The following is a 27319-nucleotide window of genomic DNA, read 5'->3' as shown; positions in this document are numbered from 1 at the left end:
ATCTGAAATGAGCATACGTCTATCTGTGGGTTCTTCTGTTCACCACAAAAGAATGCAGTTGTGCTGCAGCAGAGGTGCACTGTACAGGGGCAACCCATGTTTTATTGGACTCAAATGCCCTCTCCTTGATGGCTATGCTGTCTAGAGCTTTTAGGAGCTAGATTCCCTAATAAGATCTTGATGGCCAAAAGTTGTCTACTTGTGCACTACAGAATTTTCTCGGACAACTTTTTTCCAACTTGGTGCATTCTAGGTGGGCGGGACTACAATGCCTGCCACCCTCAGCCTGCATGGGGAGTATGGAAGATGCGATCTGATAGAACACACAAGGTTGGGAAAAGTTGCTTTAAGATGTCACCGCTAAACACAGCTTCATCATCATCATCTTAGAACTGCAGAGCTGGGAGGGACCCTATAGATCACTGAGTTCAGCTCCTATCAAGGAGGCATGGTGGGGAATCAGACTCCACCTAAATCACTGAGCTACCCAAGAAACACTAATCTTCTAAGAGGGAGAAACACAGCTAGAGAAACACATCTCCAATTCAAACTATGTGTGAAAAGTACAGAGGTAGGACAAAAATATCTCAGCAAACCCTATGAAAGTATTGATCATTTGCACTTCTGTAAAAGAGCTTTTAGTAATACCTTTGCATTAAAATACAGTACCTTTTCATATGAACTTGGATGCAGATTCCATAAGAGCTTAAGATCAGAAGGTATAATGCACGGATAGTGCTGTTTAGGAGGGGTTTGGTGGCTTTGTTCTTCTCATAGTTAAATCAGAGTTGCTACAGCAGGTCCAAATAAACACCAAAATTCCAACTCCTTCTTAATCACATTGGCTAGGAACTGTATGTTAAAGTGCACTTTCCTCCGTATTATGCAAACCTTGACCTTAAAATGTGGCATCAACCGCATTACACATTGCAAAGGAAGTGCACTGTTCACATGCTGAAATATTAGCATGCATGCTTTCAGCTATATCATATTGTGTCATTGTTTAAGTCCCCTTTCTTCTATTCCTCAGGTATCAACTAGAAGAGATGAGGACCTCACAAATCTCCAGGTGCTGCTGGATTCTAACTCCCATCAGCTCCAGCCAGCATGAGCAAGGGCCAAGGATGATTACAGCTGTCTAAAAATACTGGAAAGGCAATAGGTTCTTCACCCTGCTGTGATAGTAACAGATCCCTGAAATGAAGTACAGATCTGCCATAGTTACATGCCAAGCAAAGATATGTTGATTTTTAAGGGCCAAAAGAATACAGAACCCTCTTTATACTGTGACCTTCCCACATGTCTCTACAGATTTTTTTTTGCCTTAGCTGGGCTCTAGTACTTACAGTGTTTTGTAAAGAACAAGTTGGCTCTTGAAGCCAGCTAGCTTTTCAGCTGCTATGATGCCTACATTCAATTGAGGAAGTTTAACTCAAATTTCACACAATCCAATTTCCTCTAAAGAAAATATATTTATACTGTATACCCCAAGGATCTAATGCAATCTAAGTGAGTCCTCCTCTGCTCCTTGGGAGGGAGTGGATGTAGTTTGGAAAGTCACAGGTTCAAGCCCAAACATCTTCAGAGAGAACTACAAAAGAATATGGCCCGAAAGCTTGGATAGTTTTTGACAATCAGTTCACAATTAGGCTTGGGATTTCAGGATTTGTTTCACTACAAATACCACAATTCACCAGGAATTTTCCAATGAGAATTCTAGCACCTGTCAACCAACCACCCACCCACCCACCCACCCAACCAACCCACCAACCCAAAGTCCTCAAAGGAGTTTCAGGATACACACCTGAAATGTGACGATGCATGATCTTCTCTGCTGTCATTGCAGGGGAGAGTGGGTGGGCCTTGCTAAACTCCATAGCAATTACAATGGGTTGGGGGACTAGTAGATTTCTGAGAGCCACCATGTACACCATGGTAGACTCTTTGCACATTAGGCTCTATACTGAAAAGAATCTGAAAAATTCCATGCCTGTTGACAGTACTAGTCAAAGAAGACCAATGGACTGACTCAGAAGCAATACACACCTATTGCTGGAAACATGTGAAACCCAAGAATCATAGGAAAGTGCCTACTCCTGTGATTTACTGCACTAAAGTAAATCACAACAAGATTAGTATTATTTCAATCAATGGAATTTATGGAGGAGGTGACTCACTAAATCCCCACTATTTCCTACCTAAGTGTGACTTGTTAAGCAACAAGACTTCAGCCAGTGCCTGGCTCTTTTCTATGGTCCTTGGGCTTTCACATGTTTCCAGCAATAGCTCTGCAATACTTCTGAATATCATACAGTTTGCTTTTTTCTGGAGTAGATATGTGTGACCTTCTTCATACTGCTGGGCTATAAACCTTCATTATCCTTCACCATTGGCTACACAGGCTAGGACTGATAAAGACTTGCAATACAACTGCATATGGAGGGCCAAATATTTTACTTATTTGATTCATTAAAAATATTTTACACATACTTTTGAAGCAAAGCTTCTCCAAATCCAATCACAAAATAAATATAAAATCCAATGACTTAAAAACAAAGTAAGATAATTCAAACACCTAGGATAATAAAATGTATCCTACATCAGTTTAAAAGTCTAGAAAATCCTTCATGCATTAGTATGGGGCATTTTAGTTACCCAAAGTCACATTTTCTTGGGAAATTTATGCAGAATGAGCCATAGAATGTACACATTCTTCAGTGTTGTCACCCGAACCATTGTAAAATATGTCACCAAATTTCACTCACCAGTGATGTACAGATTCTTGTTGTTTATAAACAAACAACATCATGGGGAAAAATTTTCCCCCATAAATCTATTTCTTTTGGAAATGTTTCTGGAACACTTTTTCCCCATCTCTAGTGTACCATATTGGAAAAGAAACATTCTGTCATTTTCCTGTGAACCACAATGTAGTGAATGTTGTCTGGTTGTCAGTAGCTTGGTTCCCACTGAGGGGGAAAATGAAATTTCATCCGTGGGATGGGGACTGGAATTCTCATTGGGAATGTTTAACCCTAACCTAGAACCTTCTCTTCAAAGCATTAGAATTCTCAGGTCAGAAAAGATCCCACAATCCCCATAAACTTTTGTTCTAGCGTGTGATGATTATGATTTATGCCTGATTTAAATAATTACTATGGAAGCAGTGTGGACATCATGAATCAGGGCATTCCATAAGGATGGGGCCAGTGTAGAAGTATTTTCATATATTCCCCCTGATAAGCTAATAGGGTAGGAGAGCCTGGCCTCTATAGTCAATTAAGGGTTGGGTAGGCTCATTCGCCATCAATCGTTAAAAGTTTACAACATATCTCATTTTAGCATATTACTAGACACCAACTTCTGAGGATCTAGCTATCTGCATCTGTGCTAGCAAAACCACACATACTGTCTGAACTAAACAAGGAGCACAGAAAGACATGGCTATTCCTAGAACTGCCAAGGTTCAGATCTGGTCACCCTACCAAAAACTTCAGTTTCATGCAACTGCTCTACAAAGGGAGGGTGTAGAGAATAGATAAACAGAATCTGGAAATATGTAAACTCCAAGCCACAGATGGGCCTAATGTACCAGTTTGTGGAGGTGTATTAAAACAATTGAACATTTGAAATACTGTACTAAAAACTATGTGGTTGTACTCTATAAGGTGAGCAGAACCAATATTTAGCTATTGATACATGGAGTTTTATTTATTTATTTATTTATTTATTTATTTATTTATTTATTTATTTATTTATTTATTTATTTATTTATTTATTTATTGTGTGTGTCTGTGTGTGTGTGTCTGTGTGTGTGTGTCTGTGTGTGTGTGTTTGGCTATTTGCAAAAACATATCTGGAGCACAAGAGCAACTATATCCAAGTTGACCCTATTCCTCAATTGTACAACAGCTAACTTTTTTTCAACATTGGCACTGAATGAGTAAGATCCAAGAACTGTTATTTTTTTAAAAATCCATGCATGTCCATGGTCTGATTTAGGTATGTTCTCCTTAAGATGTCAATGCTTGAAGCCCCCATAGCAGCTTTAACGATTATAGTTCCTCAAAACAGTTACAGCAGGCTTGGAGATTCTTGGCCCTTCAGATGTTTTTGGACTACTATTTCCTTTCTCTTTTAACCTTGATTATTTGGCCAAACCTTCTGGGAATTGTAGTCCAAAACATCATGAGGCTCATAGTAAGCACCCCTATCCCTTTGTTACATGGTCAAGTGCATCTTCCAGTCCATGACTTGTCATCACTCACTCACAACTAGAGTAGGAGAGTATGTTCCCTGTTTTTTTACTAAAAGAAACAAGGAAATTAATAGAAGCAATTCCTTTTTCTTTAAATACTTCTCTCCAGCATCACAAGGCACTACACTGCTGTGAGTGATAGCAACTCTGTCTTTGTCCAGAAAATGATTTGGGGCTATAATTCCTTATAATTGCTTTGGAAGTCTATGACCATTGAAGGCACACAGAGGCTTTTTCCCTTATATTTTGCCTTGTGTGAACCTTAGTGTAATAGAATTTTTTTTTGGCTTACAAGAATTAGAATTAAAAGAACTCTAATAAAGGAAGTTCTATGAATTAAAATAATTTTATTGCCAGTAAAATTGGATTGCAATCATGTAAACTCTGTATCTGGTTCCACACTGATTTAGTTACTTTCATGCAAAAATCATATGCAGCCAAGACCTCAAGCTAACCAGGCCAGCTAATTTCCACCAGGGCCCAATGGCAAAGTCCATTTGCCTTGCACATGGCCAGCATCACAGGGATGTAGCTGTTTCCAGGAGTGACGTTTTTATCCAGATCAAGCTGGGATGAAGCATGACCCACAATTTCCTGAAATTTTTTTAGGGTGGTGGATGGAAACAGTGGATTGCTGAAATAATCTGCTAATAACAGAAAGATGAGCTTGTGCACGCAGTATTCAACAAGTGTCATTTCGAACACTTCAGACTGCAATAAAGCAAAACCACGAAGGCAGCCTTTGGCAGACTAGAGGTCTTCTTGTTTTAGGTACTCCAATCTGTAATTATCCCTTCCATAACGGATACGTGAGATGGATCACTTTTCTGTCGATGTTCATGGACTCCAAACATTCCATATCTTCTTTTTCAAGCCTAAAATCAAAGACCTGGAAATAACAAACCAAAAGAAAAAGGGAGAAAAAAGGTGTCAGGCGATACAGCTACAGTGTTGTTTGCCCTAAGCTGACCAGTAAACTGTAGCATACTCAACACAGCATACTGGCAGATTGTTGATTTTTTTTCCAAATTTGGATGACTATGGAAAGGAGGATTGTTGCTATTTCTAGTGTATACAATCATCTCACTTTTCAATTTTACACTTTGTGAGTTTTGTATTGTTTGAAAAGCCTGCAAAACCAGTTGGACTATAAGTGGCAATGGGATGAAAGAATTATGTGTACACACCATGGAAAACAAAGTATCCTTCAAGTCATTTTAACGCTTAAAATATATGTATGATTTCCAGTTTTCATTGGTAAGTGTCCTGTAAATGCTCACTGGCCAAAAGGCATGGCAGACAAACTTACGCACAGTATAACCTTCAAAAAACAGTATCATTTTAGCATAGACAACTGGTGAACTTAACAAAGTCTCTAAGATATTTTCCAAGGCTCATATTTGGAAGCAAATCAGAAATCATCCAACCACGCTGAATAAATTTTTATTTTTAAGCTCAGACCAGCAGAGAATGTCTTCTTTCTGCATAAAAAAGTGGTCAGTGAAGTTGCAGCTTTCTCTAACAGATGCCAAATACAGTATCAACAATGGAGAGATTTATTCTGCTAAGATTCTGGGATGATTTCATAAACATTCTTCAAAAATCATTATCTTCTAAGGTCTGCTTTCATTATTTGTCACTCCAATAAGATCAAGGTTTGAATCGGTGGGAAGGAGAAATTATCTGTCTAGAACCAGGAACAATGTGTTGCATATAGATATCACTACTAGTGCCAATGAGGTGTGCATCACAATCAATATCAGACACACTTTGAGCTGCTTACATTTTGATTATTGAGATTTTAATCATGAGGGTAACTCTGTCCAAACTGTCACATTGAGACCCAATTCAGATGCTACCTTTCCAATGTAATAACTACCATAAAGCTAACTGATATAGTTACTACCTTAAAACCAATTTGATAGATTTGACATTGTATCAACAGGATAGCTTGAACCGTATTGGTTGGCAGTAGTATCACATGACGTGTGCATTAGTTTATGTGGTGATGATCTGGAAAGTCATGTTAACAAAATATGACATGAGAGCTAATATGAAGGGAATTTGATTCTCAGTTTCACCACAAAATGAATATACTACCTGTTTCTGAGGAATACACTTAAAAAGCAAAACAAACTGCAATGTTATCAGGCAAGGTGAACGAAAGAAAAAAACCAACTCGTGTGTCCACATAGTCAAAGCTATGGTTTTTCCAGTAGCGATGTATGGAAGTGAGAGCTGGACCAATACTTTGGCCATCTTATGAGAAAAGAAGACTCCCTGAAAAAAACCCTGATGTTGGGAAAGTGTGAAGGCAAGAGGAGAAGGGGATGACAGAGGAGGAGATGGTTGGACAGTGTCATCGAAGCTACCAACATGAATTTGACCCAACTCTGGGAGGCAGTGGAAGACAGGAGGGCCTGGCGTGCTCTGGTCCATGGGGTCACAAAGAGTCGGACACAACTTAACGACTAAACAACAAAAATGTTTCTTTAAAGAGATTGGTCTCTGGTCCCTGCTTTAGAAGTAACCACTGATTTGTTTGTGAGATATTACAAACAAGCAATCAAAAATCATGGTAATTCCACTGAAAAAATAAATGTCAACCAGCTGAAATGTTCTCAGTTCAGCAAAGAAAACAGGGCAAAAGAAAGCAGGGATAGTTTAATCAAATAGCAAAGAATGCTTATGCATTGCCCCATAGTACATAAAGCACTCTCCAGGCGGTTTACAATTTAATTATGCAGGCTGCACATTGCTCCCCCAGCAAGCTGGGTACTCAATTTGCCAACCTTGAAAGGATGGGACAGGAGGCTGAGTGAACCTCAAACTGGTTACCTGGGACTGAACAGAACAGCAGTACTTCAGTTTAACCACTGCTCCATGAGGCTCCTTTAGATAAAACAGATACTCCCTCAAGAGAAAAGGAGGCACAATAGAAGTAAATGAAACTGTTCCACAACTACAGTCTCAAAAATACAGAGAGGTTTATAGTACAATTCCTGTAACTTGGGAGTTCTACATATATATCCAAGGATGCACATCTTTTAAAATCTCCCTAAGACTTCTGATGACTCTAACATGACAGAATCTATAGGTAGGCACTACATCAAGAGCAGCTTTCCCCGTCTTCACACCCTTCAGTTGCATCAGCCAAAAATTTCCATCTTCCCGGCCAGCCTAGTAAAATATCCCTTTCTGTTCTCTCTCTCCACCCCCTGTGTACCCAAGTAATAATCACAGCTATTTTCAGAGCAAAACCGGTACTCAAAAGTGACACTCTCTACAAAATGTCTTTCCTGCACAATATATGGACTGGCACTGTTGTTTAAAGACTCTTGCCTTGATCATTTAAATTTTATATTCACATCAAATGACTTCCAGTGGGCACATTGCCTAGAGAATTCTGAGAGCTCCAATCCCAAAAAAGGGCAAAGCAAGTTTTCCTCAGAAATTTCATGGGGTCTTTCTACAAGACTGTGCAAACAAATCCACATTCTTTCTCAGAGGTGCATTATTTTCCAGAAGCTTGTGAAGTGTGCTCAAGAATTCACACACAGGTGTCCCAAAACCCGAAGTCTTCATCCGAACCACAAAGAATACCTCCCCGCCCCCACTGAACCTTACTGAAAAGAATATGGGTCCTGGCCTGGATTCTAAATGTACTGCAGAAAGACTGGACAATGAGGAAAGCCTTGTTTACATCATCATATGAGTTCACCAAAGAGCACAGAGCTTAAAAGTCCCTGACTCGCTTGACAGACTAACACTATGGTACCACTTGAAAGGGAAGCAGGCTTGTGTTTACCACAGTGCACAAGGCCAGTAGTACACACATTTTGACTCCAAGGACTTCTGAACTTATAATTATTGTAGGCTGTTTACTGCAGCAGTGACATAATTATCTCCCATCTTAAGTTGTGGGCAGAGTAGGAGCCAGGGCCATCTCCAGCTCTCTGCAATCAAATGTGCAGCTTGGTTAGAAATGCCTGATGTACGCATTTTACAACCACCACTGGCATTTCTCGGCTGAAGGGTCTGAGCTGCTTTTTACCCGAATAAAAAAAAGCAAGCAGCAGTCAAGAAAACGGACAAACATGAAAAGACTGAGCGCACGCGCGCGCACACACAATGCGTGGGTTAAAAACAGAGTCTCCCTTTGGAATATCAAACAGGAAACTCTGTAGCTGGGCAGAAAGGGCCGCACCCTTCCCCTTCACTTTTTTTTGTTGATTCCCCCCCCCCACTCTTGTCTTTATTATTTCAAAGTGGTTTTTATGTTCCTGCTTATCAGAGGGTTTAAGCGAGTGGTTCAACAGTACTCCTTCAATGCTGAAACCACGTCATTTTATTACTGCCTCTGATCAGATGCAATAACTCAAGCAAAGTGGGGTTTTTGCCAAATCCTAATTTTTGAGCAATCTGCATAAACAACTCTCAATTTCACTCCTGTCCCCAGAAGAGCTTTACACTTGACTTTTGACAAGTTTCCATATGAGCAAAACCTAATCAGAACCCTAGATTTAGCATTGTGTCAGTCACACACAGCTGCTTTCCAAAAGTAAAATATGTTACCACATATAACCATGGGGGTGAAGTGGGATGCAGAGAAAATAACCTTGAGCCAGAAGTTCTCACGGGAGCTTAAAACTGAAGGCACATCAAAATTCATCTTCCGAAATCAAGGATGGGCTTTGAGTAAGTAAGGTGCAAACACTCCAAAATTCGTGTGTGTAGAAGCATCTATTTTTTCCTTATTTTAAAAGACCTGTCAATTCCTCTGCCATAGGTGATGACAGCCAGGATCTTTTTAGTAGCTGCCAAAATATGTTTCCCAATTTTTGTGCCCCCAAATAAATCTGCCTTCTGGATGGCATCTGGAGAGAGACTCTTGCCTGCCAAAGCCCACAGTAACCAAGTTAATATCAAGTTTTGGCTTAGGTTTTCTTACAAGAGAAACACAGTCCCACCAATCTTCATCACCAAGCTTCTTTCAAGCAGCTCCCTTCTCCGAATAGCCACACTATTCCTTCAAACATGCTCCTTCTTAATGCGTTGAAGAACATGGAGGATTTTTATTCACCACTCGAACCAAACATGCCATTTACAACTGACGAATGTAATGATCACTTGGAAGATCAGCTCCTAAAGAATTCAGTCAGCTCAAGACATAAGAGAAAACACACAGCTAATTTTAAGTTGGTTATGGGGCTGGGAGTAACTTGAACTAAGACTTAGCCAATGCCAAGGCTAAGAAGGGCATATACAGTAATTGGTACAACACCCATCTATAGTTAGCCGAGGATATTATCACCAAAGAACTGGCTGGTATGTTCAGGACACATACTAAAGAAAGATGTATCACGGACTCATATATCCTCTTCCCATGTTTCTGATAGTTGTCTAGAGGAGACACTCTTGACAAGTGTGGGAGAATGTACACCTGTAGGATCATGTACATTTCCATCCTCTAGACCAGAGGTCCCCAACCCCCCCTCAGCCCTGCACGCACTCCCCCTGCACAGCCCATTTGTGCCTGCGCATGAGAGCGCACCCGCACAAGCGCTCCACCTCCGCATGCACTCCCCCGCACAACCCATTTGCGCTTGCGCACGAGCACGCACCCACACTGTGCCTCTCTTTCCGCATGCGCACCCGAGCGCACTCCTTTAGCTTTGGAGCTAAAAAGGTTGGAGACCACTCTTTTCTGAACAGTGGACCAGTTGGGGGGTGGGGTCTCTGCGCAGGCATCACTCCCCTTGCGGGGGGATGACGCACTAATGTGTGAGTGTGGTGCACTCGCTCGCATACGCAGGTGAACGTGGTGCGTTCACATGCATACACGGATGGGCGTGACACGCTCACGGGCGAGCAAGGCATTCTTACACACATGTGCAGATGGGCAGGGCACCTGTGCATGCAGGTGAGCGTGCATGCGTGCATGCGGGCGTGCACGGGAAGAGTGTGTGTGGGGTCCAGGAGATCTGTCTCCGCAGCTCGGTCCGCTTCAAGCCATGGACCAGCAGTGGGCCGCGGACCGGGGGTTGGGGACCCCTGCTCTAGACAAGACCCAAAGGCACCAGGAGACACAGGGAAGTTGACACCTTGTTGCCTCTTGGGAAAACTATAAGAAAATCTAGGAACTTATTTTCTGCAGCTAAAGTATATCATTTTTAAATGTTGGTCACACAACAGAATAGGGATGGGGAAGGTATAGGTTTCCAGATGTTGTCAGACTGCAACTCCCATGATTTTTTTTTTGCTCCTGGCTATTCTGGCCTTGAGTGATCAGAGTTGCTGCATTTGGAAGGCCACCCCAGTCCCTGCCTTTGCAACACACTATTTAGTTTGAAATAAGAAGAGTACAGATGTGTGCTTCTGGACTACAACTCCTAAGATTTGCCAGGCAACCTTTAGCTCCCTGGTGAATTCTGGAAGTCATGGTTCAAAAACACAAAACATGCAAATCTCTAGTTTGACAGCCATGTTTAAACTGAATATATGTTCCCACCCTAACTGGTACCATTCAAAAACATGCACTATTACTGAAAATACCCTTGCAGTCCCATCTTATTAAGATTTACACAGAAGTCACTAAATTCCTTTACTTTTATGGACATTTCAAGGCTGCTTTTCTGTTAGAAAGACCTTCAAAAAATTTTAAAATTTATTCAAATGACTTACTTACAAGCAGGCATGCATAGGGCTGTAGTTTTAGCAGACAACCTCTGGATGAAAATCACCCTATGCTGAATAGTTTTGAAGAGGTAGAAAAAATATTATCAAATGCTCACAAAGAAAAAATCGGGTATTCTGTATCTTAAGTGGGGAAACAATGCAGCACTTCATATGATACTGGACTGCAACAATCAGCATGTCCCATCATTGGCTATGCTGAACACAGCAGATGGGAGCTTGCAGTCCAACAATATCTTTGTCCATCCCTGTTCTAAAAGGTTAAAACATGTTTTAACTCCTCTATTGTCTAAATCAGCTTTCTTCACCAGGGGTCCTCCTGCTATGCTGGATTACAACTCCCATTGTCTTCAACAAGCACTGCCACAGCACAAATAGTTAAGACTGGTAGCAATGCCGGGGAAGCTGTTTTCCAGTTTGCATACCTTGCATTGTCTCTGAAGAGCAGCTTGTTCTCTTGGCAATGTGATTCCGCTTCTAACCCAAATAGGGATTTCAAGACTACTCATGCATATCTTGAAAGTGGCACCACCTGCATCTCCTAACACAGCAGAGGAACTCTTCCTTCCTCTTTTGTCAAACATTTTTATTTCGCATTGCTTAAAACATTTTCAAAAAAAGTCTACCTGCATTCCCCCCCCCCGCCCCCGTGATTTCATAGCCTTCATTTATACTGGTCAGGCTTGCAAACAATTATTTGCCTGGCAGCTTGTGAGGAAGAACAGCTTCCAGGACATCATCACACATGAAATTCTGTAAATGACAGCAATTGTCCCTCTCTCTTGCACAACCTTCTCAAGAGGACTGAGATGCCACAAATGACTAATGATGCAACTCCACAGCAAAGGGAAATAGGAATTCACTCGCATTCACTCGCTGAATTTGGGTCTGTTGAAGTGGCCACACAGCGAGACAGGAGAAAAAAGTTTGCATTTTTACTGAAGCCCTGCAGGAGGCACAGTTGAAAGGAACTGCCTTAAAAACCTACAACAAGGCTTTTCCTCTTATAGTTTCCTTCTCAAATTAGGATTTTTTTTGGAGGGGGAGAGGGTATTTAGGTGACCTAGCACATCAGCACTGGCACCAAGCTGTTAAAAAAAAGTATTGCCGGCTTCACAGGCCATTTCTAAGCTTTTTTTAAAGTCTTGCTGAAAGAGGTTCTCCTCATCCTTAGCTGTTAAAAAAAGAAAGAAACCAGGAAAGTCTTGCTAAAACTTTTTGAGAGAGGCTTTGCTTCATTCCAGCTTTTAAAAAAGCAGAACTAGTGGATTTTTGCTCAGTGTTTTTGACTGTGTGCTGGCACTGTGGTTTTTCTGCATAGGTTTAAGTGAGCACCCACTGAACCAATGGCAACTGATCCACTCTTTAAAAAAGCAGAGGTCTCAGTCACAGAGGGGAAAACTACAGATTGGGGTGGGGATGCATTATGCAATGGGAAAAATGTGCATCAGCCCTCCCCAAACTCATAGCATTTCTCACATGTTTTTCCTAGTGTAGTCATATCAGCTAAGTGAACATTTCTGTTTGCATGTTTCTTTGATGGATTTGTGTGCAAGTTGTCAGTGGGTTTTAAGGAATATAAAGGATTTAGGACACCACCTAATCCTAAGATTCACAACCTAGGGTTCCAGTACTTCCTTCACACCAAAAAAATATTTAACTTTTTTTTTGTCTTTAACATGGGTGCAGAACTAGTACAAACAAGCCTTGATAACTCTACCTAATTCAACTTACCAACAACACTGTGAGGTGGGATCCATGTTATTATTTGTCAGATGAAGAACTGAAATGGACAAGCTCTTTTCCTTTCTAAATGCTGTACAGTGTTGCCTCGCAAGATGATTTTAATTCGTTCCATGAAAATCGTTGTCTTGCGAAAAAATCATCTTGCAAGGTTCCCTATGGGAACCTCGCAAGATGAATGAAATTTATTTGTCTTGTGAGGCATCGGTCTCAGGTAAAAAAAAGTTTTGCGAAGCATGGTCATAGAAAAAACTGTCTTGCGAGGCACCATAGGGGATCGCAAAAATCCATCGTCTTGTGGGTTTTTCGTCACCCGAGGCAATTGTCTTGCGAGGCGCCACTGTACAGGGCCAAGTAACATTTGTACCAGGGACCAAAGCTGCTATGTTGTCTATTTAAAAAGACCAGGCTGCTTTGAGATTAAGAAATAAAAGTTCAGTCTTTGACCTCATCCCTATGAAAAAGTACCACCACAACACCTCTTCAAAGGCAAAGAATATTTTCCCAACTTTTCCTAAGTTAACATACAGTGCTGCATAGCCCACAGTACAGTGGTGCATCAACTTACGAACATCCCAACATACGACCATTTTGAGTTGCGATCAGCTCTGGCCGCAAAATTTTGCTTTGACTTGCGGCGGGAGCTTCGAGTTGCAAACAAAATAGGAAGGAGAAAAAGGTGGGGAATTCAAGTTAGAGGGCTAACTGTTGGTCAGTGAAGAGCTTCTTTGTAGCTCTTTTGCCCCTACAGTTAGTGTGCGCACGTTTGCAGAGAGGCTTTGGACTGTCTGGTGCTCTTTCTGCTTCTGGGTAAGTACATTTACAGGTTTTTACAGGGTGGGTGTGGGTTTGGGGGGGGATATGTTTCTTCACTGTGATTTTTGTGTGTGTGTGTGTGTGTGTGTGTGTGTGTGTGTGTGTGTTTCCCCAGCCCCATTGCATTCCGATGAAGCTGGCTGTGGTGTGTGTGTTGGTTTAGATTTTTTCCCCAGCCCCACAGCGTTCTGATGGGGCTGTCTGTGTGTGTGTGGTGTTTGATTTACCCCACAGCCCCATCGCATTCCGATGGGGCTGTGTGTGTCTGTGTGTTTTATTTTTCCCACAGCGCCATCGAATTCCGATAGAGCTGGCTGTGGGGTGTGTGTGTGTGTGTGTTTGATTTTTTTCCTCAGCCCCATGGTGTTCCAATGGAGCTGGCTGTGTGTGTGGGGGGTGTTTTTTATTTTTCCCCTCAGCCCCATGGCGTTCTGATGGGGCTCTGTGTGTGTGTGTGTGTGTTTGATTTTCATCCCCTGCACCAGGGCGTTCCGATGGAGCTGGCTGTGTGGGGGTGTGGTTTTGCGTTTTTTATTATTATTATTATTCAGCCCCATCGCCTTCTGATCGGGCTTGGAGTGGTGGGGTTTTTTTTGGGGGGTGTGTGATTATTTTTTACAGCTGAAACAGATTAATGGGGTTTCAATGCATTCCTATAGGAAATGGTGCTTCAATTTACGACTATTTCGAGTTATGCCTATCTTCTGGAACGGATTATGGTCGTAAATTGAGACACCACTGTATTTCCTGTTCTAAGGATCCCAGGATAGACTGCCTTGTTTTCCAAAGTCTGCAGCCCAGTGCAAAGGTCTTCACTAGGGAACAGAAATCTACAGCAGCAAGACACATTGGCCTCCTGGTTTACAAGATATTAATGAGATTTGATTTTTATGATGCTGGAGAAATCTTCTCCCGCTAGGAAACAAAACTTTTCAATTAGTGTATCACAGAATGCCTGTAAAGAACATGTTGAGGGCCTGGTTGAGATTTATGTCTGCACATGCTTTGTACACATCCAATATCGCCATTGTCCTGAAGGTGGAATTGCCTGCAGATGATTAAGGAGATGCAGGAACAGGGTTGGAAAGTTACGTGCTAGTGAGGTAGGCAATGCAAAATATGGAAGTCCTGGTCACCATCAGATTGAGACCCACTTCACATCTGATGAATTTCCAGTATGGATATCACTGTAACAGATGAAGCTTCAAGTACTTCATAAGCATACTGTAACAGAAGGAGAGGATATAGATATGTATTCTCCCGAGTACACCTATATAGCGAAGACAAAAGAAAAACAAACAAAAATGGCTGAAGTTTTCTGGAATGTATGTGTGAAGTAAAACAGTATTTAGTTAGCATATGTGACTGTGTCCCTGCTGGGTATATGAAAGCAAAGTTTTGTGGGGAATTAATCACACATGGGAAATTTAAAAAATGTTGTAGCCCTACATCATTCCCTACCAGATCTTCACTGGCGTGTCACACCACACCATGATGCGGCAACCTCGGGATCCCACCGTCAACATCTTGTGTTTTCATCTGTTTCCTCTATTTCTACAGAGCAGGATAATCTGCAGTGGCAACTTGCACAGCTGCAGCAAAACCATGATCATCATTCCTTGAACAGGCTCGTGTGCTCTCTCCCTATCCTAGTGATGCAAGAGATGTCATGTGCTGCCCAAGAACCAGAAAACAAACACTTGGCACAGCGTACTGTTGCTTGAAAAGTGGGCAGTAGGGCCTGAGCGCCAACAGGGAGGACAGACTTCCCCATGTGCAAACGCTCAAATCTTAACTCTTTTGTGAGTCACCCTCTTCATGCAGCAGTAAACTAAGTTACAACAGAAAAGGCTTCGCCTCATTTTTAATTGTGCAATGGAGGTTCATTCAGAGTCCGCCCCGCTTCCCGCATGAATAGGCTCCTGAGCTTTGAGAAAGTCAAATAAGTCACTATCTCTGGACAGCTGTAGCAGAGATGAGAGAAAAGGGAACTTTTTTTAAAAAAATCATACAGCACAACTATTACCTGTCTTCGAAAGGAAATGTGCTCATGAAGAAATCTCTCTCACACTTAACTTCCACATGCAATTAGAACTTGTATGTCTGCAAACCTTTCCATTTCTGTATCATACCCCTGCCTCCCAATTAATCTTTTGAGCTTAGAAACCAAGCTCAGACTTGCTCTGCCTTACAGGTGCTCTGTTGTAAATGCCCAGTGATGCCATCCTATGGCTATTTCTCATGGTAAACACAAGACCCATTTAAGATCTTCCCTCCCACTATGCTTCACAAGGAATTATAGGGAACTATGTGGAGCTCTAGCCTCACATATTACATTGCAAGGTAAAATAGGAAGAGAGATTACCATTCATCCCTCTGATCTAGCAAAGGAATATTAACCCAGATAAACATTTATGTGTCAAGGACACAACATATAACTAAACTAACTGAGTCATTACACCCTGAAGACTTACATTTCATGTCATGTGCCTAGGAACATTTTCCAATATGCCTGTGAGAAACAAGTGTTGGCACAAGAAAAGAACCATGCAGAGCAGGGGTCCCCAACCCCTGGTCTGTGGCCCAGTGATGGTCCGTGGGCTTCCTGGAACTGGGCCCCGGAGACAGATCTCCACCCCTCCGCAAGCATGACACGCCCACCCGCAAACACAGGGCTGGCCCTACCCCCACGCATGGAGCCCGCACCCCCCCAACTAGTACACGGTTCCAAAAAAGTTGGGGACCGCTGGTGTAGAGAGTGTATTTAGCTCTAACTGTCCAGCCAGGCATGCTGTGTATCAATTACCATTTTTTAGGTGTGTATCTAAAAGTCTAAACTGTAAATGCAACTAACATAACTTTACTAGTACTTTTAGCATACACTCATCACAGATTCAGGTCTGATAGGAACTAAGTAGTTGTGCAATGTATGACACTGCCCAAACTGAAGGCAACATAAAAGCTGTCGGACCTACTTTTCAAATCTGTCTCTTTTAATTCTACCAAATGTAACTTCAGAGATGACCTTTGACCTATGCCTCTGAAATGCCTACAGACTCTCCCACAGATTCCCTCTGGAGTTCTAATCAAGGGAAGAAACTTTGTCTCCAAGGCGTGTAGAACAAAACTTCAGGGACAAACAACAATGCCAGCTCATGGCAAGCTGGGACTTGATAAAAAGTAAGTGACTTTGTTTTCTGTGATATGACTAAAACAGCGCACAGTGGGAAAACTACTCCAGGAAGTCCTAGAACAATATAAATCACAGTCAGACTTTCCATGCTCTTCTAGATGCAGGAACTCCTAAAATATCAGAGAAACATGATTATATACCAAATATGAGGCTGACAATTGAATAAGGCTGCAAAGACAAAACTGCACACCGTACACATTCTAGTGTATGTTTCCAATCCACGGCTCCAATAGCAGTATAGGATATTTCAGTGCATTTCTCCTAAAATTTGGCACAGATGAAAGCTCAAGTAGCTTTTAGTGCTGTTGCAAGAAATCTGGGCATCAAAACCTGTATTGAGGGAAGATTTTCTCAAATTGTTGGGCCATTCGTGCCTGCTGCAAGAGATGGCTAGACAAACTAAAGCACTTCTCTCTAAAGCATGGGACCAGCACTCTGGTCTGTTTTCCTCTCCTAATGGGCCAGAAAAATAACCAATTTCCCTCCGTTTTTGGCACTTGGCTTGTTGGTTTCCCTGTTCTGCACATACAAACACTCCTACTGAGAGAGAAAAAAACAGAACCACCAGTATGACTGAACATGACGTTAGGGCCTATAACGATCTTAAGAGTTTATGCATTTTATTCCCAGAAGTAAGACTTTATGTATAAATATCATTGGCCATGTAAATGATTAATATCTACAGCAATGGTTCCCAATCCTGGATCCCCAGATGTTCTTGTACTAAAACCTCCAGAAGCCTTCACCATTAGCTCTGCTTGCCAGGATTTCTGGAAGTTGTAGTCCAATAACATTTGAGGAGTCAAGGTTGGGAACTCCTAGTCTACAGATTCATTTACATTTCTAAATCAATTACAGGATTTTTTGTGCTGAAGTATTAAAAATAATAGCTTCCTTCACTTTGTAATGCTTCTTTCTACTTGCCGCCTGACCCAGAACAGTCCAGCCAAAATCCTATTTGTTAGTTAACCAGCATTAAGTACAATGCTGTAAACTGCAGGGGTGAATTGCCACTAGTTAATAAAAGCAAAAGCGTGCTGCTTATATACCGCCCCATAGTGCTTCAAGCACTCTCTGGGCGGTTTACAAGTTAATTATGCAGGCTACACATTGCCCCCCCCCCAGCAAGCTGGGTACTCATTTTACCGACCTCGGAAGGATAGAAGGCTGAGTCAACCTTGAGCCACTACCTGGGATTGAACCCCAGGTCGTGAGTACATTTTTGGCTGCAGTACAGCGGTTTAACCACTGCGCCACGAGGTTGCCTCTTGTGTCTGCATTATGTGTCATTTCATGTGATGGCTATGTCACAAGGGATACAAGCAGCAATTTGTTAACCAGCAGCAATTCACCACTCCAATTAATGTCATTGCACTTACAGTACAACAGCATAACTAACCAATAGAATTCTGACTTCCACTGCTGAAGTAGAAGGCGGTGTTAGTTTGAACAAAATGTTTAACTTACAAAAAACAGTGGACCTCTCCCAAGGGCACCTGCATGGGCCAAAATCCTACTGGGATTTTATTATTTATTTGTCTATTGTATAATAATCCTTTTTATATTTATTTATGTATTTTATGGTGTAAGCTGCCTAGAGTGGTTGTAATTGATCAGATAGGCGGGACAGAAATGAATGAATGAATGAATGAATGAATGAATGAATGAATGAATGAATAAATAAATAAATTCTGGCGCAAGTGAAATCACACAAGTTGTTGTGGCTAATTGAAGCTAATTAATGTCTAGTTATGCACCTGCCATTGTATGTCTAGCTATGCTATGCCTGGAATATGATTGGTGCCAAGAAGTGAAATTTTGTGTGCGGAGAGTGTTAGAATAATTGAGCTGTGTGTGGGAAAAGTAGCCCTAAAAACTGAAAGTGCTTTTAAAAATGGGCCTTAAACAATAGTTTGCTAAAGTCATTGCAAAACAGCTCCAAGGAGCTTTTAGGGAAGTTCTCTATCTTTGCAGGAAACCCAGAAATCAAGTAATAAGCCTTGGAACTTTGTGACCTGTCTCAATCTTTACTGTATTTTTCCATGTATAAGACACCCCCAATGTATAAGACGTGCCCCCACTTTTCCAACCCAAAATTAAGGAATCAGTATTTTAAACAGAAAACATTTTTATTTAGGAATTAGGTAACATTTACATGCCAGTACTGTCATATTATGCATCACACTTAGCTTTGAGCATATCACTTTATTCAGCCTCTGGGCTCAGAACGCTCCGACATTACCAGTCCCTGTTGCATCTGACCACTGCCTACAAGCTCCACCTCCAATGAGGTGTGTTCCAATTGGTTTGTTCAGCATCAACTGACATCAGTTACATAAGGTTCAGGATTGGACGAAGCTAAGCCTTGTGATTGAAGAAAGTCTGTTTGCAGAGGCAAGGTATGAGCAGTTTCACAGTTGCGTGATTCTCTCCTTGGCTTACTTCCTTGTATAAAACGACCCACAATTTTTAGTCTAAAAACTTTAGACAAAAGTATTGTCTTATACACAGAAAAATACGGTACTTAGGCCAGGAATGGGAACACTGTAGCCTTCTAGGTGTTTTCAGACTTGAACTCTTGTGCCTTATTACCGGTTATTTTGGCAATGGCTGATGGGAACTGTAGTCCAACAACATCTGAAAGCTCACAAGCTGGAGACACAGTTTAGTTCCCAAAGACTCAAAATATTCCAACATTAAATAGTTCCAATTTATTTATTTAACACCATGGGGAAGACATGTATTAGCCCCCAAACAAGCTAGACATTTTATGTACTTTCCTATATTATATTTAGAGAGTTTGCTGAGGTTTCTAAAATGAGAGAAATGAGTCTGATGTTAACAATATTACTTGATTCTATGATACATATGCATTGCAACCCCAAAGAAGTTCCTGTTGTTACATCCAAATTATATTTGAAAATAATGAAGATAATATTTTTATTCATTTCTTAATCAGTTCTGTGCAGCTGTTTGCCTTCACACGATTCCAATCACCCCTTCACATACCATGAAGAGCACCAAAAGAAAAGAGAGCAGAGAACATAGTATTTTTTAAAAACCACACCTTGCCATTTAAACAACTGTGGTTGGATCCCACGAAACATGTCTCCCATCATGCATTCCGTTTAGAATGGCTACATCATCTTCTGCTAGTGAAAAATCAAAGACCTAAAGGGAATGTATATGCGGTTAGTGGAATGCAAGCAAAGCATAACACTAAAATTGTCCTGTTTTCTCCTTAAAATTCCTGAACTGCTGTTTTACATCAAGATTTTATATATAGTTTAGGATAATGGTCAGAATGTTAAATCTCTATTTAATTTGGAACAAGGCTCGCTTCGTCTAAATAATGTGGCTTGGCTCACTTGCTTCAGCCAACTATTTTCCCTAAAAAACTATTTTCTGGTCAGAGTACTATATGGTTGCTCCTACACCATCCTTCTAACATGGAGCAGATAAGATGTTCTGGTCTACACTCCGGCTCATTTGCCATTTTGATTTCAAGTTATAATCCAATATCTGGAAGCCACCAGGTTGCCTATCTCTATTTCAACACATAAACAAATTAAGGTTTAATGTATTCACAAAGGCTTTCACGGCCGGGGTCTAATGGTTGTTGTGGGTTTTTCGGGCTCTTTGGCCGTGTTCTGAAGGTTGTTCTTCCTGACGTTTCGCCAGTCTCTGTTGCCGGCATCTTCAGAGGACAGCACTCTGTGCTCTGGTGACCAAAGAGCCCGAAAAAAACACAACAACCAAATTAAGGTTTTATTTATTTATTTATTTATTTATTTATTTATTTATTTATTTATCGCCCATCTAGACATAGTCTACTCTGGGCGGCTCACAATTTAGAATTGGAGGGTTGAAAGGTAATGTGAAGGAACTCAATGGCATTCTCCTACAGCTATAGTGCTGTGATAATTTCCAAATCTCAGGGTGTGACTACACAGGGATTTGTCCCACTGTCTGGTCCAAGGTGGGGATGGGCTGCTTCACCCCTTTTCCCAGAGACCACACAACATGTGCCAGCACAACCAGCCCATTACCACAGCATCCCTAACTGCAGCTTATTGGCTCCCTGTCAGGAGCTACTCTTTTCTAGATGTGGGTAGGACTGCACCATTTTGGTTCGATTCCAGCACATGCAATTGCTGGGAATGAACCAAAGCAAACCTTGCTACTTTCAGCTTTCCATTTGCTTTCAATTTCCTATTATCATTAAATGGCTTAAGCTGCTCTGTGGATGAGGGAGAGGGAGGAAGCAAAGTATCGTTGTTGGGTTGTTGTTTTTTAGCCTATTAGGGCAGTACTAATGTGCTGTATCTTTTAGAAATAAATAAATAAAAATTTGAAAGTTTCCTCCTGGAAGGAGGAGGAGGTAGCTGGACTGAGATTTACTCAGCCTTCCATCCCTCCAAGGTGGGTAAACAGAGTAACCAGCTAGCTGGGGAGGGGGCAATGTGTAGCCTGCATAATTAAATGGCATATTGCACATCTATGTGGCCTGAAGTGACTCTATTTAGCCCAATCCATCCCACACCAATTTAGCCATCTAGCCAAGTCCTCAGTTTCCCCAGTCAATGCCTTCAGCTTTCCTCTTTCTAAGCCTTGCATACGTCATCACTAATAATTCAGAAGGAATTGGGAGACAAGAGAAAAGAGCTGAGAAAGAAGGCCAGAAGAAAAAGCGGGGGGGACGAGGGAGAGAGAAACAACATTTTATACTCTTACAAGTATTTCATCATGCAAAAAGAGATAAACTGTTGAGAAGCTTGGAGATTCTGGGCCAGAGGGGATTCCCTGGCTAGGAGAAAAAACTTTTCCTTCTCTCTTGGCCAGACAAAACAGTCATCCCCCTTCTTTGTAAATTATGCTTTCTGACAAGCACACGTTCACCTCCTGGAACACACCAGCTGGCACGTACAACAACTGAAATGGTTCCTGAGGGAGGAGAGACTCAGACGTAAACCAAAAAAAAAAAAAAGCCTCTTCCCTGGAGTTTGCTACGTTTAAGTACAGTCATAGAAGAGGAAAATGTAGCAAAGGAGTAAATGTCACACGGAGAAAGGCCATTTCCTTGTCTGCCTCTTGCCCTTCCTTACTTGGGTCCCTGATCTGGGAATTCTTGCAGGCTGCATGGAAGGATAGAAGCACAGCCCGCAATATCTCTGCTCTGCACCTGGCTCTCCTGACCTGTCACTGAGAAAGCCCTCTGTCCTCCTGGTAGTCTCAGAAACAATCAATCTTCTCTCACAAGACCACTTCTATGCGATTGTAATACAAAAAACCTAGGTCCACCAATTTTGCTTTGGGATATACGGTATGTTTTCAAATGCAGTCGTGCCCCGCTTTACGATTATCCCGCATTACGACAAATCCGATTCACGATGACGTTTTTGCGATCGCTTTTGCAATCGCAAAACAATGGTCTAAATAGGGTTTTTTTCGATTTACGATGATCAGTTCCCTGCTTCGGGAACCAATTCTTCACAAAACGATGTTTTTTAACAGCTGACCGGCAGTTTCAAAATGGCCACCAGGTAATTAAAATGGCTCCCCGCTGTGTTTAGGGATGGATTCCTTGCTATACAGGCACCAAAAATGGCTGCCGTATGGAGGATCTTCGCTGGACGGTGAGTTTTTAGCCCATTGGAATGCACTGAACGGTTTTCAATGGGCTTTTTATTTTTGCTTTACGACGTTTTCGCTTAACAGCGATTTTCCTGGAACGGATTATCGCCGTTAAGCGAGGCACCACTGTAAATGAATAAGCTGCAACAGGATGGCCATCCCTCATCCCCAGCAACTGGTATTCAAAGGCACACTGCTTTTGAACAGAGAGCTTGTTTTTAGCTAGGATGGCTGGTTAACTCATGTTAACATGATTTGTTAACATGATTTGCATTCTCAGTCTCTTTTTAAACTTTCTAAGTGACTGGCCATTGACGCATCGTCGATAGTATGAATTAATTATGAGGCTGGAAAAGATACTTTCCAGAATCCCTGAATTAGATAAAGTCTTAAATGTTGGGAGATTTCAAGGAGTTATAATCCAAAAAAGCAAGTCTTCTAAGCTCTAATTGTAGGAAGAATCATTTCCAGAATGTATTTTTCTCCAGTTCCACTAGATGACCATAAGTGCCAAAATAAAGGGAGAGGGAAGTGTGTGGGGGGGAACCTCTATTGCTTTTTTAACCAAAACATTCATAATTTAGTAAACATCTATCATTGAACCACACCCTCATCTCATTACATTCTAAACTAAGAAGCTACAATGCTTTCAGTCCACCCTCACAGGATAGCACACCTAGCACTTTGACTGTTTTGCTTGTTCTTTTCTGCACCTTTTCCACCTCTGCAATAACTATTTGTGTCTTTCAAAGACAGGGCGAGCAAACCGCCAAGTGTTCTGGAAGACATTATGGCACTTGCTGTGATGTTTCTGTCCTTTTTTGTAGCAATACGTCTTTCCTTGAGAGTCACAGAAAGCTCAGTTCTTAGCAGCATTTAAGTGTTGTTGTTTAGTCATTAAGTCATGTCTGACTCTTTGTGACCCCATGGACCAGAGCACACCAGGCCCTCTTGTCTTGCACTGCCTCCCAGAGCTGGGTCAAATTCATGTTGATAGCTTCGTGTTGTAAGTAAGTAGCTCCTCCCAAATTGACATTACTTGTATTTAAAGGAAAATTGCAGAGGTTTTGCTCTTACTGGTATGATTCCTACACCTGGTTTAATTCCACTGGGAAAACCATTAACTTATTCCTAACCTCTGTTTCCTAATTTCCTAATCAGTTATTGATTGATAAGAAATGGTTCTCCTTATCAGGAGTCTTTGGTGAGGGACTTTGTACAAAGCTATTTGCAAATCCAAAAATATATATTCGCGAAGGCTTTCACAGCCGGGATCTAATGGTTGTTGTGGGTTTTTCAGGCTCTTTGGCCATGTTCTGAAGGTTGTTCTTCCTAACATTTCGCCAGTCTCTGTGGCCAGTATCTTCAGAGAACAGCACTGTGTGTCCTCTGAAGATGCCGGCCACAGAGACTGGCGAAACGTTAGGAAGAACAACCTTCAGAACACGGCCAAAGAGCCTGAAAAACCCACAACAACCACCAAAAATATATCTTTGCACCTCTACTCATCTGTTAACTCTCAAGGGGCAAAATTCCATAGGCCTAAATTTACAGTTGTGTAATCCAATATCAAAGAAGGGCAGTGCCAAAGAATGCTCCAACTACCCTACAATTGCACTCATTTCACACGCTAGCAAGGTTATGCTCAAAATCCTCCAAGGTAGGCTTCAGCAGTATGTGGACCGAGAACTCCCAGAAGTACAATTTAGATTCCGAAGGGGCAGAGGAAATAGAGACCAAATTGCTAACATGCGCTGGATTATAGAGAAAGCCAGAGAGTTCCGGAAAAATATCCACTTCTGCTTCATTGAGCCTTTCACTGTGTGGACCACAGGAAACTATGGCAAGTCCTTAAAGAAATGGGAGTGCCTGACCACCTTATCCATCTCCTGAGAAACCTATATGTGGGACAGGAAGCAACAGTTAGAACTGGATATGGAACAACTGATTGGTACAACCTATCAAGTCTAAAGGAAATCAAACCTGAGTGCTCACTGGAAGGACAGCTCCTGAAGCTGAGGCTCCAGTATTTTGGCCATCTCATGAGAAAAGAAGACTCCTTGGATAAGACCTTGATGTTGGCAAAGTGTGAAGGCAAGAGGAGAAGGGGACGACAGAGGATGAGATGGTTGGACAGTGTCTGCGAAGCAACCAACATGAATTTGACCCAACTCTGGGAGGCGGTGGAAGATAGGAGGGCCTGGCGTGCTCTGGTTCATGGGGTCATGAAGAGTCGGACACGACTAAACAATGACAAATCCAGACTGAGCACTGAAAACATTTAAGTTGATTCAAGGTGCTCCCTATGGTTGCCTTTTGTCTGGAGAAACCTTAGGAGCCTCAGAACAGAGAAGGGAAAAGCCTTTACAACTAAAATGTCGTCACTAGTGTTCCCAATTTGACCGGAAGCAATCCAGCCAGCAATTTTTCACTGTGAAAGGCTCTGCCCTGATGCTCCCACACACTTCCCAAGGGCAAAAAGGAGCCCTAGGGAGTATTGAAACCTGAAACAGAAGGGATTGGGAACAGGAAGCTCTCCATTAGTTTAAATTATCATAAATACTTCTAGTACCCGATTCAGATTATGCTGGTGTAAATTTGCACAACAGGATTCTACATAATGAATTTTAAAAGGCTGATTCTTTCTCAGCAGCACCTATTCTTCATGCATTTAATAAATGCTTCCCATGTAGAAACGCATGTCTAGGATGTTTCCAACAGCATAAACATAATTGTTAACAAAGTGGTTTGGGGTACACATTATTTTTTAAAAAAACAGTTTTTTCCACCCATGTGGCAAATTCAATGGCAAGGACCTTGGGAGGTGGAGACCTATGCAGCCTGTGGGCCAGAGGTTGCCCAGCTGTGCCCAAAAGGACAACTAACCCAAAACAGGATGCTCCTCAGCTTCTGCTGGCTTGTTACAAAAAGTATGATTAAAAGCTGAAAACGTTTAATGGCAAGAACTAGCAGTCTGGTTTTATTTTGGATATATTTTTTCTCTTCCTTTCTGGCAAGGTCAGATTGTCTCCAAACCTCTTAAGGGCCTACCTTTCTTCTGACATCACTTGTCATTCACCTGTGCACACACTCTGCAGCTCTGCCCCTTTGTAGGTCTTATGTGTGGAACAGACAGTCTTTCTGAAAAGGCTGCCCTCAAAGTCCTGGATTTGAGCTTTTCACTTACCTACCCAAATTTGGCTTCCAAAATCTCCCAACTCCATTTTAACATCCACCTTCATCACTGACTTGTCCTCCCCGCTCCCCCCCCCCCCGCCCTGAGTAACCATGCTAATCTGCGGCAGCCAAACCAACAAGGCATTTTGATATTCCATACAACTTGCATGATGGTGGTACAGTCACTTCCAGTTTTATTTTTGGAAAACAAAAATTGACCCTTGAGGATACTAACTATATTAAGGGATCCTTCCCCCTATACCCCAAAGAACTTTATTCTCTTCTATACCATAGACTTCCAAGGACTAATGCCAGGTTTACTTCTCTTGCTAAGCTAAATACTTACTTTACCCCTCCTCATTTCAAAACTGCATGCTGGCTCTCTTCCTATCAAACACAGCTTTAGTTGAGGTTGAATTATTCTATCAAAGCAAAGATGCTGCTTGTAGCTCCAGAACTACCTCTGTAGGAATCCACTGTCAATATGTCTGGTTTTGCATTAATAACATGTAGCAAGGTGTGGAGTCACTGGTCACTTCCGCAACCCCTTAATCATTCACCACTCTGGTGGGGGCCCATGGGATCCACAGGCCAAAACATCTGGACAATGAAAGGTTCAACACCCTGATATAAAGATTGTGCTTTCATCTCCCTTGTAGAGGTTCCTAGCACACCTGTATGCATACTATTTTTCAGTGTTTTCTCACTGGGATTATAATGCTTTGCAGTTTAGGATCAATTGATGATGTGCCTACTAGCCAATCTTGTACACCTGTGCCTACTAAAAGTGCTGGTTTGTTCCCACTCAGCAACAAAGTAATTCTATCTATGCTATCAGAAATAACCTGGCACAGAATAGGAAGACAATAAGCCAAGCACAAGATGTTAGCTATGTCCATCTGGCATATGACTGTCTGCGCTTACCTGGCAGTTTTCCATGATCCTCTCCGGTTTTGTAGATTTTGGAATTGTGACAATGCCATTCTAGAAGAAAAGTGAAGTCAATGATTTAGACCAGAGGTCGTCAACCCCCGGTCCGCAGCCCAATGCCGGTCCGTGGCCTGAGCTGGACCGGGCTGCAAAGACAGACCTCCCGCCCCCCCACGCACTCCCCTCCCCACAGCTGCTTTGCGCATGTACATGCGTGCCAGCACCGGCATGAACGCTCCCCCACCCCTTCACACATGCAACCGAGTGCCTGCACAAAGGGGTGGTTGGGCATGCAGGCGTGCGTGCAGGTGCCCCTGCACATGTGTGAAGGGGTGGGGGAGTGCTCATGCCAGCACTGGCAAGCGGGCAGGCGTTCCCCCACCACTTCGTGCATGTGCCTGAGAACGCACGTGTAGCCACGTGCACCTGCGGGGGCCCCTGCCTTCCTCAGAGGCTCAGCCAGTCCGCGGACCCAAAAAGGTTGGGGACCACTGATTTAGACCACTGAAGAATGGCAAGTGGGATGAAGGAGAATGAATTAGGATGAACTCATTCAAGGTAATGAGTCTACATTAAAGTTACATCATCAGTGAAAAATATCCTTAAAATGAATAACCTGTAATGTCAACTTAATTCTCACAAACTGCAGGCAAGGTGATAAACTGATGCCTTGACTGTACCAAAGGAGGGATCACAAGGTTAAATTCTCTTTCATATAAAAGTTCCCCATGCATAGAAATCTAGGTGTCAGAGAGCAAACTAGGCTTCTCTCTGATGTCCTAGTGTTTAATGTGACAGAATTTATTGTGAACCTCTAACTGCTATTGGAAGTGACATACCCCATATTTTAGTTATTTATACAACACACACAC

At 42.1% G+C, this 27319-nt stretch overlaps 1 protein-coding gene across 2 annotated transcripts in view; it reads right to left on the bottom strand.

The window, feature by feature from the left end:
- Positions 1-4585: 4585 nt before the first annotated feature.
- Positions 4586-27319, bottom strand: part of LOC110076521 (glyoxal reductase) — a 78054-nt gene continuing 55320 nt past the window's right edge. The window contains exons 6-8 of one of the 2 annotated variants that reach the window (XM_072998018.2): positions 26442-26501; positions 19774-19877; positions 4586-5147 (exon numbers count right to left, since the gene is read on the bottom strand). In XM_072998018.2, the coding sequence (XP_072854119.1) occupies positions 19782-19877; positions 26442-26501 (156 nt within the window). In that variant the 3' untranslated portion in view covers positions 4586-5147; positions 19774-19781. The remainder of the gene's footprint in view (positions 5148-19773; positions 19878-26441; positions 26502-27319) is intronic. The other variant, XM_020788723.3, reaches the window with a different exon arrangement.

This window comes from Pogona vitticeps, chromosome 4 (assembly GCF_051106095.1).
Source record: "Pogona vitticeps strain Pit_001003342236 chromosome 4, PviZW2.1, whole genome shotgun sequence".
NCBI classification, from domain to species: domain Eukaryota; kingdom Metazoa; phylum Chordata; class Lepidosauria; order Squamata; family Agamidae; genus Pogona; species Pogona vitticeps.
Note: the sequence above shows the minus strand (reverse complement) of the source record. Positions and strands in the feature narration are given on the sequence as shown.